Source organism: Salarias fasciatus, chromosome 6, assembly GCF_902148845.1.
Source record: "Salarias fasciatus chromosome 6, fSalaFa1.1, whole genome shotgun sequence".
In the NCBI taxonomy this organism is placed as follows: domain Eukaryota; kingdom Metazoa; phylum Chordata; class Actinopteri; order Blenniiformes; family Blenniidae; genus Salarias; species Salarias fasciatus.
The window spans coordinates 15,568,951-15,581,085 of NC_043750.1; the positions used below are offsets into that span (position 1 = coordinate 15,568,951).

At 43.4% G+C, this 12,135-nt stretch overlaps 3 protein-coding genes across 4 annotated transcripts in view; all 3 read left to right on the forward strand.

Moving 5' to 3' along the window:
* The window catches only part of zcchc7 (zinc finger, CCHC domain containing 7), a 45,354-nt gene extending 43,116 nt beyond the window's left edge, over window positions 1–2,238 (forward strand). The window contains exon 9 of the mRNA XM_030092990.1: window positions 768–2,238. Coding sequence (XP_029948850.1) covers window positions 768–1,348 — 581 coding nt within the window. The 3' untranslated portion in view covers window positions 1,349–2,238. The remainder of the gene's footprint in view (window positions 1–767) is intronic.
* A 1,404-nt stretch (window positions 2,239–3,642) lies between these two features.
* Window positions 3,643–10,898, forward strand: pgm2 (phosphoglucomutase 2). The gene is made up of 13 exons (XM_030095064.1): window positions 3,643–3,833; window positions 5,177–5,344; window positions 5,593–5,784; window positions 6,781–6,864; window positions 7,077–7,270; window positions 7,394–7,583; window positions 7,666–7,763; window positions 7,977–8,157; window positions 8,412–8,505; window positions 9,185–9,314; window positions 9,407–9,599; window positions 9,899–10,032; window positions 10,170–10,898. The coding sequence occupies exons 1-13, from the start codon at window positions 3,759–3,761 to the stop codon at window positions 10,270–10,272; spliced, it is 1,836 nt and encodes a 611-aa protein (XP_029950924.1). The 5' UTR covers window positions 3,643–3,758; the 3' UTR covers window positions 10,273–10,898.
* Window positions 10,899–11,684: 786 nt separating this feature from the next.
* tbc1d1 (TBC1 (tre-2/USP6, BUB2, cdc16) domain family, member 1) overlaps window positions 11,685–12,135 on the forward strand; it is a 45,188-nt gene continuing 44,737 nt past the window's right edge. For both annotated transcript variants that reach the window (XM_030094137.1, XM_030094138.1), the window contains exon 1: window positions 11,685–11,811. The gene's annotated coding sequence lies outside the window, so the exon portion shown is untranslated. The remainder of the gene's footprint in view (window positions 11,812–12,135) is intronic.

A 12,135-nucleotide genomic window follows, 5' to 3' on the forward strand; every position in this document is an offset into this window, starting at 1 on the left:
CAAGAAAAGCAAAATGCAGACTTTGCATAAAGTCCTTCAACATCTCCAACATGGGGGAGGCGGCGGTGCTGAGCCACATGATGGGGAAGAAACACAGCTCAGGATGGAAACCAAGGAGTTCCTTGTCACAGCTGTGACAAAGCTGCTGGATAAATGCCCCCTTAAAGGAATACTCCAAAGATTTTGGACCCACGCCCTTTCCCTATCATTGACAAAGATAGACAAGCTCATAAATACTTTTTTGTGGCTGGTTCCCAGCTGTTAGCATCGTAGTTAGCTTAGCTCAATTGCTGGAAGTCAATAGGAATCAGAGCCGGATTGACGAAAGTGGACAAAATACTCCTTCCAGTGGTCCAGGGGACGGCGTATTAGCACGTGAAGTAAATCCGAATGGTTATAAAACATTTTAAAAGACGTGTTTTCTTTTCAATCCATTAAAATAACGTTTTGATACACACAGATCTGCGCATGGCAGTGCTCAGCGGAAGGATATACCGGAGCACAGCAGTAGCAGCCATAGACTCACCCGCTGTGCGCCGGTATATCCTTCCGCGGAGCACTATGCTTACTAAAATGTCACAAATTATTTGATGTTTTTGGCGAGAAGTCTGGAAATTTGGGTATGGAAAAAGTATGGAATTTTGAAATGGCAAATATGTAGGAACCCTGATCCTGGCTTTGCGTGTTGATGCTCATTGTGTTCTCAATAAATGCCTGCATTAAAAGACAAAGCTCAATTCAATCCTCTCTGTTTTCCTTCCCCTCAGAACTGGAGGAAAATGGCTTTTTCCCTTCTCCTGCTAATACGCCTCTCACTCCTGATGTACCAAGGAAGAAACAGAAATTCACAAGCTACAAAAACAACCGCACGCCCCGCGAGACTCACAGGAACCACAGACCCACTGCCAGCCACACCTTCTTCCACAGCGACGACGACGACGCTGCAACACCCCAGAAGCACAAACACAAACAGAAGGACATTTGTACGAGTGCGAAACCATGGAAACCAAAGAGGCCAGTGCCATCCTCCAGAAACCCAACACCCTCAAAACTGGTTTTGGACGAAGCAGATGACTTCCCCAGAGGAGGAGGAGGAAGAGGGGCGAGCTCGCAGAAGACGAGAAAAAGAGCTTTCATCCAGTCTGTTCCACCAGAGGGGTACAACGCAGGACCAGCGTATCCTGCCTGGACTGGAGAGCAGAAGAAACGCAGGTCAAAGTCGAAAGAGGAGAAGAATAACAAGAAAAATAGAAATCTAGCTAAAAAGGCTCGCAAACAACAAAGGCCAAATGACTATCCTACCGATGAGAACCTGTTTACCATCAAACAAAGGAAACGCAGCAGATAGTATTGAGTTTTGTAAATTGTCAGAGGTCGCGCGACCACATTGTTCAGGTACATGTTGGGTCTCACGGCAAAGCGGTTATCGGCGCTAATTGTGGCCTTCTCCGAGCTGACATCTTGACATGTGACTAGGAAATGCATGACTTCAATTTGTGGAAATAATTAGAGCTGAATTCAGCTTTGTGGGCCTGATAACATCCGTCACATGGTGAACAGAGCGACGGGCCATTCATGATGTTCCATGCGTTTTCTTTTACAGATTCACCTTGGGATCAATGTCACAATAGCTGTAAAGTGTATGGTTTTATGGCTTGAAAATAGACGGCACACTGAAGCAACATTCAAGGCTTTGTGCAGTCCTAGTCATTCGTAAGACAAAAAGCTTCACCAATCTGTAATTTCAAATTAATAATAATAGTTTTGAGACTAATAACTAAAGAGCTGAGAGTAATTTACCAAGTATGTTTATGGTGGATTTTGTTTTTCTGTCTTTGTTCTTGTGAAATTTGAAATATTGCATAAATGTCACTAAATTAAAACTCTATAACTCTTTGATAAATCCCTAGGGCCTCCATTCTGAAAAGTTTTGAAGTTGTGCGTTTGCTGCTGAATCCACAAAAGGGAAAATGTGGGAAATATCTCTCTTGAATTTTGAGCAGAGCGGCTTGTTCATTTGTAACTACTTGATAATGTCACACATTTACATCCGACTTTTATTTCGCCTGCAGCTCTGCACTGTGTGCTTCAGTAACATCGACAGGATCACCTTTTGAATGAAACCTCAGTCATACTTGAGCCTTAATTTGCTGTGTTTGTTGCCTATTTCGTAAATATGTTTGTAAAAACACAAATTGTGTACTCATTTTTAAATAATAAATATGTTGATCTCCTGGTGATGCCATTAGGAAGTAGATTCTTTCCTTTCCATACGTTTTCTGGTAGAGTTTATTACCCAGGGATCTCGAGGTCCAGTTTGACTTTTTTTTATGTCCATCTCAACTACAGATACAAAAAAAATCTTCTCAATACACATCAAACAACACTGACTGTATGATGTATCTGTTGTCACATTACAAACACAGTGACTGGTGTCGTTACAAGGAACAAACTGTATTATCTATCCATTTTAAATAATGTGATATTTGTGCTTTCCCAAGTTCCTTTTTTATTCAACAACTATCCCAGAAAACTGGTTTGGCCTTTCAAACACTATGTTGCCCAAAGTCACATGCTCTTCTTTCACCTCTTCTTTCTTGCAGTTTGGTAAGTATGAAAACTTTGAGTGAGTCAGGGCCGGCTCTAGGCATAGGCGAACTAGGCGGCCGCCTAGGGCGCCACGTCCCGAGGGGGGCGCCGCGGTCGTACAAGGGGCGCCACGACGCTCTGTGTTCCGTGTGCCCCGCTGTGCAGCGGTCCGACACACTGCGCTCCTCGTCCTCGGCGCTGCCCGGCACTGATCGGTATTGTTCGGCATCGCTCGTCAGCGCCCCCCCCCCCCCCCGCTCAACAAATGTCGGGACCGCTCGAAAAACACGCTCCCAAGGGGCGCTCGTCTCGGGCTCGCCTAGGGCGCCTCTGAAGCCCGGGCCGGCCCTGGAGTGAGTTATTTTAATAGAAGAGCAGTTGCACTAGTGTCTGAACAAGAAAACTACCATTAATAGTCTATCAAGTTATGTATCTAAATGTTTCACGCAATTAACCAAATGTACCAGTGAAATAGCCATTATTGGGCTTTTTGAGCTAAATTATCTGTTGCTGGTGTGAAAGACTCAACACTGACATTCTGAATTGTATCCTTGAAGAACAAACTTCTTCCAGTAAATTCATGCCTGCTTTTTTCAGTCTAAGGAAGAGTTTGCAACCTCCTCACAGGAATGCCCAGGGTCAAACCAGAGTGTTTTGACTTTCGGTGTGAACCACAACATCACTTTTCTTCACACAGACGTGCATGTGTTTGTGTGACTTGTCAGTGTTTGTTGCATGTTGGGGTTTGCCCTTCGTGGACTGTGTTTGGAGTTTGCACAATCTCTGACCAAGACAGGTTTTCCTCCCACAGTACGAAAGCATCCACTTGAGATAAACTGGTGAGTGTATAAATGCACATATTTGTGAATGTGAGTGCTTAAAGGCTTGTAACCCCAGTCACTTTTCACTTTCATTTGGATAAAAGCCGCGTAAAACATGAATGGATGGAATTAGCGAAGTCTCTTATTAACCAACTTTTGCGTCAGTCCGTGAACGCAGCACGGGAGAAGCGCGTGTCGCAGGACGTCGTTCCGCCCCAGGCGGTGAGCGAGGAGCATCCAGTCAGTCCTGCTTCACTTTCCGTCTGTGGTGAGGGAGTCCTGATCGCAGTGACCGTGTCACCGGAGGCAGAACGCTGGATAACATCTCGACTCGGACCAACAGGACCAATGGACAACTGTTCGGTCTCCACCGGGGACAGCAAGCTGGACCAAGCCGTCCGGCAGTGGCTGCAGTATGACCGGGTGAGCTGTCAGCTAGTTTAGCTAGCTGCGCGTGCAGCCAGCTAAATGTATGAAATACCCCGTCTACTAACTTCAAACATGTTACATGGACATTAAAGTGTGCATTAGAGTTGAGATTTAACTTTCAATGACAGTAAATGTCAATATGGAGAAATACTGATTGGCGTTACATCATGGATATTTCCATTCATAAGATAATCACACTTTACAAATATGTCATATATAATCTTCATTATACAATGGTTATAAATTCTGCTTTCATTAACAGAAATCGTGCTAATTTGTGAGGTGGTTAGAGCGGATTTTATGTATTTTTGTGTTGAGTTTAGTTGAATTTTGCTGTCCTGTATGCAATATTGCACCGTCAGCTATTCAGGTCGCTCTCCTCTGCAGTCAGTGACTTTCAGTCGCATCAGAAACACTTTGATCCGGAAACGTTTTATCAAGAGTTTATTTCAAGCACTTAATGTATATATATGCATGCATGTATATGTTTATAAATTATCCTACCAAACCAGCTTTTTACAGTTCTTTCTGTAATATTATTTTTGAATTACAGACCAATCAAACAGTACTTTACCTTGTCAGAACTTTATGGTACCTATACAATTTAATGCTCTGACTGTGGGCCCGTGTCCAATCTGGTGTGCTTTTGACAAAAATCACATGATATTTGAAACACACGCGCACACACCAATGCGTAATTAAAAGAATGTGCATCTGGCCATTTGACCTCCAAAAACAGGACCATTCTTGTCTTAAGTAGATGTGGGATGTCTTCAGTTAGCTCACATTTGAAACAGATTCACGAGTCTTTGGAAAATTGTGTTAGTGCAGTGTGTTTATAGACCAAATGAAAAAGAAACTAACATCAATTTTTTAATTATATTTTTAACTGAATGTACTACTTTATTTAAATGCATTTTGCCTGCTTATAAATTCAGCAGATGTACTTTTTAAATGGTTACAGTAATGGCCAAATTGTATCTATAGTCAACTAATGTATTTTACCTCGATAAATAGTGATTCAATATTGAAGCAAATTTACAGCCAAAATTGTAACTTTTCCCATTTCTACAGTAAGAAATGTTAGTTTGTCTTCTCTGACAGTACATTGAGTATTTTGGGCTGATATTTACATGCTTATATAGTTATTATAAAATTGTATTACAAATTGTTTTCACATAAACTGGATAACAAAGAAATCCACAGTAATTTCATATGGAAATAACTTTTTAAATATTTATGTGATGCAGTAACAAATGCAGCTCAGATCTAAGAAGAGTGTTTGAATGTCGGCTTTAACTTTCACTTCATAAAACACGTCTGATTTTCTTTCCCAGAACCCAAAAACAGCATCGATGGTGCAGGAGATGGTGAAGGATGGAGCGACGGAGGCTTTGAAGAAATGCTTGTCCTCCAGGATGGAGTTTGGTACAGCGGGCCTGAGAGCAGCGATGGGCCCCGGAACGTCCTGCATGAATGACCTGACCATCATTCAGACCACACAGGTGCAGGGCTGAGTTCTGTCGGCTGCTGTTCGAAGTGTGATTGTTGACGTACTGTGACCCACAAGCCACCAGTCATTATACTGTATTTACCTGCAGCTTTGTGTATTATTAACAGTATCGTTGTCATAGCTCCTCATGGGAAAGTAACAATTGAAACATCTCCTGTCTGCAAAGACTGAATGCTTGAATAATAACATAATACTAACTTTAACAAATTCCTTTGCGTTCTTTTGTTTCCTCTCTTTAAGGGTTTCTGTTGCTACCTGGAACAGAGTTTCGGGGACCTTAAAGAGCGAGGGGTGGTGATCGGGTACGACGCCCGGGCTCACCCTCCCAGCGGCGGCGGCAGCAAACGCTTCGCCAGCCTGGCCGCAGCGGTGTTCATCAGCCGAGGCGTTCCGGTTCACCTCTTCTCCGACATCACCCCAACTCCTTTTGTGGTAATCACATGACTTTTCTGCATTTCCTCAAGTGTTTTTTTTTTTTTTTTTTTTTGGTCACATTACAACATACAGTCACAAATGTTTCAACACACGAAAGAGGAAGATGCTTCTGGTTCTGGGAGTAGATTCATGACAGACTTGTTCAGTGAGATCAGGTCACTGCCGTCATGTTTGTTCGTCGGGCAAATTCCATTCAAACACTCAGTTGTGTAACATACATATGATTCCACAGGTTCTGTTCAGTTTAAGGCCTGTGGAAGGGGCACCCTGCTCGTGTCTCTGTCAATATTTAGCACATTGGAGAGTTGTACTGAAAGAATATGATGTAATGCAGCTCAGAGATCGTGGGATCAGGTATTTTTCTGCCGATATACCAAATTAACACAAAATAAACACAATTATCCACAGCTGTAAACATTCAAAGTAAGATATAAAACTATTTGGGATCAATTTTGGTTTCAGTATTTTGAGATGATTCATTTTCCTTTTGTGAGCTTTGCAAGCGGCACATTACCCTGTTTTCTTTTGCTTTTGTTCTTTGTGAAAAATATAGAATATTTCAGTGTTTCTCACCATTTTTCCTGCATCTTCCCATGCATTACACAGTTTGTTACATGGTGTGAGAGGAAATTCACTCCAGTTAATGGTGCACATGCTTATCGGTTCAGCTGGTTGTTGTGCCCCAGAGCAAATACTTTGCTGCTTTTGTTTCCTCGATTTCACTTCAAAGGAAATTATGTAAGCTCATGAGTGAAATCCGTGGATGTGCATGAAGACGTGTCACACATATCTTTGAGAAGAACAAACAATGGACTTTAAACCATACTAGAAAGACTGAAGTACAGCGCTATAAATATAAACCAAATAACCAGGTTCAGGTATGGGTTGAGCTTTGAAGCCTCAATCTGCAGTTTGCATGTTCTTCCTGTGTAGAAGTTCTTTCTCTGGTTAATCCAACATGAAATTATATTATCATCTTTCCTCTCTTTGCAGCCTTTTGCTGTTTCCCACCTGGGACTGTGTGCCGGTATCATGGTGACAGCTTCACACAACCCCAAACAGGACAATGGCTACAAGGTAGTGAAGCACTTTCTCCTCATTTGCTGTTTATGTAAATCACTCTTTACTTTGGCGGCTCATTAAATTAGGTCAGTTTTCTATTTGCATAAACTCAGTCAGTAATTATGTTTTTCCTTCTAATTTGTATTAATCTGCACGTCACCCGGGCTCCATTGTGTTCGTGTTGCTAACTGCATCTGTATTTTTGTGACGATCTGTGTGTGTCCCAGGTGTACTGGGAAAACGGGGCCCAGATTGTGTCTCCTCATGACAAAGGCATCTCTAAAGCCATTGAGGAAAACCTGAAGCCTTGGCCCGAGTCCTGGAACACAGAGGAGGCCTCCAAGAGCTCCTTGATGAAAGACCCGTACGAGGAAATCCACACACAATACTTCAAAGCCATCCAGACACACTGTCATCACAGGTGATTCTGACACACTCATCTGCGGGAAAGCATGTGCTTTTATACATGCCTGTGAAGTCGATATGATAAATCGGACATATAACACTGAGATCCATGCTTTAACTTCTGCTTCTTTCTTTCCAGGGAGATAAACAAGAGCTCAGAGGTGAAGATCGTGCACACGTCGGTTCATGGCGTCGGTCACGCGTTTGTCCAGTCGGCTTTCAAGGCCTTTGATCTCCACCCTCCGTACGCCGTGGAGGAGCAGAAAGATCCCGACCCCGAATTCCCCACAGTCAAATATCCCAATCCCGAGGAGGGCGAAGGAGTCCTGGTGCGTACAGCTCAGTGCAGCCGGCGCCTGCCGGACGCAGCCGCACACGGCCGAGGCAGTAACGCGTCTGTTTATTCTGCAGACGCTGTCGTTTGCGCTTGCAGACCGGGTGGGGGCCTCCGTCGTGCTGGCAAATGACCCGGACGCTGATCGACTGGCCATGGCAGAAAAGCAGCAGAAGTGTGTGCTCGTTTTTAATACTGTATTAATGTTTGACTGACTCCATTCTCAGGGAGTGTCAACAGCGTTAAACTGAAAATCAGCCTTTTGCTCTCTTTGCACTTTGCCTCTCTGTAAAAACCCTTTAGTCTTCACAAGCTGCTGGTGCCTGATGTATTTTATGGTTTGTCTCTTTACACTTCTGTCCATCGCCTGTGGCGCTGTGCGCGGCAGTGGGCAGTGGAGAGTGTTCACCGGCAATGAGTTGGGCGCTCTGCTCGGGTGGTGGATTTTCCGCTGCTGGAAGGAACAAAACTCCGACGCCGCCGCTGTGAAGAACCTGTACATGCTGTCCAGCACCGTCTCTTCCAAAATACTCCGTGCCATCGCTCTCAAGGAGGGCTTCCACTTTGAGGTAACAACAGTCCGGGTGTATTGATTTTTGAACTAAAACAATAAGATAATAATGGTTATTTCTGATTTTCTACTTCATGCAAAACTTTAAGTATTTCACATTTCACCTGCAGGGGAGCCTGCCTGTTTTACATACAAAAAGACACCTGCATTTTTCCCACAGTAACAGACTCCTTACAGTTAAAAGGTCATGTAAACACACTCTTTAGTAAAATTTCTTCAGATGTGTTTATTTTTTGAAAACTTTTTTTTCAGGAAACGTTAACAGGGTTCAAATGGATGGGGAACAGAGCCAAAGATCTTCTGGACCAGGGCAAGATGGTTCTGTTTGCATTTGAAGAGGCCATAGGTACACACACACACACCCACACCCACACACACTCATGCACTCATACAAAGTCTCCACTTTTATTTTCACGGACTTCTAAACTTGCTTTGTCAACATACAATAGTTCCTTTATTCTGGGTTCGCTTCCATAATTTCTCCGTAACTCTGTTTTTGGTCTCAGTTTGGTAGTGAGAATGACATTTTCCCAAATCTCAGAAACTCCTCATAATGATAGAAAAATAATTATTGATAAGGATCACTGGAAGGTACCGCTGCCACAAAATCAATAAATGAGTCACGGCTCCGTCTTGTGAAGCGCACATCCTCAGTGTGCAGTTTAGCAGCTCTGACTGGTTTTCTATCTTATTGTCCTCACTCACAGGCTTTCCTGTTTGTCAGTGAAGTGTTAACACCAGGAAGCATCCAGATGCATCTGACTTCTGTCAAATGAGGACTTTGTTCTTGGTTGTTTCAGGTCTTGATTGGTGTCAGTGGGGTAAAGGTTACTTACGGCTATTCTGGCCGAGGTGCAGACGGCACGCATTCAGCTTCACATAGTTTGGAGCATTCCCATTTAACGGCATTAGGATGCTGTAATTGGAATCACATACCTCTGGGTTCAGGACGCGACAGCTGATCGGACACACTGGAAGTTTGTACATACTGAGAATTACTCGTAACGCGTGTTTGTGCTCGGCAGGGTACATGTGCAGTCCCTCCGTGCTGGACAAGGATGGCGTCAGTGCCGCAGCCATAGCGGGAGAGATGGTATCCTACCTGGCAACGGAAAACATCAGCGTTTCCCAGCAGCTCACTACCATCTATGAAGAGTAGGATGCGCACGTTTCCATGACACCACTGTCAGTTTCTGCTCTGTTTATGTGAAGTGGAACAGCAGACTAACTGTGATTTTCTTTGTCAGGTATGGCTATCACTTAAGTAAGAACTCCTACTTTATCTGCCACGACCAGACTGTGATCCGCAGCCTGTTTGACCGCCTGCGGAACTCCGGTGGTCAGAAAAACTCCTACCCCACCGACTGTGGAGCCTTTTCCATCTCGACCGTGCGAGACTTGACCACCGGCTACGACAGCAATCAGCCCGACAAAAAAGCTGTAAGCAGTTCAGCAAACCTGGTATTCTGTTAAACTTTTCACCTGTTGGAGGCACATCACCTGCCATGAAGCAAGGGTTATCAATCCATTTGTCTTGATTAGATAGAGAAAAGAAAAAAAACATGGAAGATAAAGAAGGGACTCTAGTTATGGAGACTGTTTTGATGTAGTAAAAAAAAAAACAGCAATTAACACTTCTTTTGTTCAGCCCTGAATGTGTGATGGGATGTGATATTATGAAAAAACTTTGCTGGTCTTTATCCTCTGATGATTGTTCCGTCTTCTTTGAAATGTGTCAGGTCCTTCCCACCTCCAGTTCCAGCCAGATGATCACCTTCACCTTCTCTAACGGAGGCGTCGCCACCATGAGGACCAGCGGCACCGAGCCAAAGATCAAATACTACACCGAGCTCTGTGCCGCTCCTGGGAACAGGTGGGTCACTCGACAAACATATCAGCAGGAAACTAATGTCCATAAAATGGCCCCTGAACTGAAAGCAGTAACTTGTAAGTGGAACTGTTGGTATTCAGCTCTTTGTCGATGTTTCTCCTCCTCTGCTTCTCTCTCAGTGACGTGACACACCTGAAGAAGGAACTGGACGACTTGGTCGACGCCATCATTGAAAACTTCTTCGAGCCAGAGAAGAATAAACTTCAGCCCAAACCAGAGTAGCGCCGGTCGACAGAGGGCAGCTCAAATCATGTCTTAATAACTCCACAACACATTTTGGTTTCATACAGGCTTTTTCGGTTTTTATAACATTGAATTTTTTTTAATCCATTTAGATTTTTGTTGATCTTTAAAAAGGAGAAATCTTTATGGTAGGATTTGGAACGCAAATCTAGATATTCTTGATTTTATCTTTAATATTCATCTGTCAGAACTCTTAACTTCACGTGTTGAATTCAGGTTTACTCTGTCGGAGTAATGGAGGAAGTGAAATATTTGAGCATTCTATATCCACAACCATTCCTGCTTCTGGACTGCGATGTTAGAATCACTGACTAAAGTCACCTGTATTTAATATCATGGATTCCAAACTTTACTAACAGTCGCTGTGCTGCTATTCTGAAAATTCACAAGACATTTTGTTTGAAAACTGCTCAAGATGCTGTATTTTTTATTTTTTATTTTAATGTTGTGAACTGCTGTTAAACTGAGATGTTTGTTATAGATTCGGGAGATTTGACATTACAGATGACTGTAGATTATTTTAAAGTCTTAAACCTGGCCTACCTGAGATGGTAATATTGCTGATTTAACGGCAAATAAAGTTCATTTGGGACCACAAACTTGTTTAGCGGTTGAAATAAACACAACATCCAAACCTACATAATTTGAAGTTCTACTATATATCTCTATAGCTACATAAAAAAATGCAATTTGAAAACTTTTTCCATTTTAGCAGCATTAAACACTAAGTTATTTTAGCTCGTTGGTTCTTTCTTTATGTGGTGATACAGTATGCTGAGTTGTTAAATTACAGAGCCATGCTTTATTTAGGAATCGTCTTTGTTTTCTCCGAGTTTGAGAGAAGTGGTTAGAAAGTAGTTGGATATCAGAACTAAAAGATACCTTTTCCATATTTGTTTTATTCACAGGGAACCTCATTTCAGGTTCATGACAGCCTGATATGTTCTGGACTGGACTGCAACATGAAAATGACTGAAAGTGTAGACTAGAGCACCCTCTAGTGAAGATATGGCTCATAAATCTTATTCCAGTCAAAGCTCATTCCTTGATGCATCATGCATCTCGTGGAGAACTCATTATGAGCGCATTAATCATCAACAAATCAGTGAAGCTTTTGATTAGTTCGTGAAATGTGGAAATGCCAGCCTGCCATTGTGTGTCTGATATTCCAAACTGAGCAGATAATAAATGGCAAAGCTAATCACTGACGTTACAGACCCACCTGAAGTCAAATGAGTGATAAACCATTCTTTTCCCCGCTGGGGTCCGATCACGAGCACGTGCTCCCCGGCAGAGCCACACTTGTCATGGCTCAGCGGAGGGCGGGAGGGGAGGCAGGATCGGCCCTGTCTTCTATATTTAACCCAAGCCGGAGACCTCCGGAGCTGTGTAAAAGGTCTCCGTCTCTCTCTCTCTCTCGACGCACACGCGGCTCTGTGTACTTCATCTGCCTCACCGCAGCTCCTCCTGGCTGCCAGCGACCGCCGCACGCGCACCGGGCAGGAGCGGACTGGACAGGTAAGAGGGGATGGATGGAAATAAGCCACTGGTCACATTGTGCAGCAGGAAGAGAGGAAAAAAGAGAGAAACGTTGAACGTTTTTGGGGAGATGTTTGGTGCCTGCGTAACCTTGTGCGTAAAAATAACTTGTTTCGTGCGTAAAATCCGGTTTGTGTCGCCGCGTCTCCAGGTGAGGGTCGAGAGTTGTCGCTTCCGCGTGATATTCTCACGACTAACGCAAGTACGTATAGCGTTCTTTTCTGTAACACCTGGTGTAAGTTTGAGCTGTGTGTGTGTTTAACACAAGGTCAGACATAAGGTAGGCACGGAGATGATTTGCGT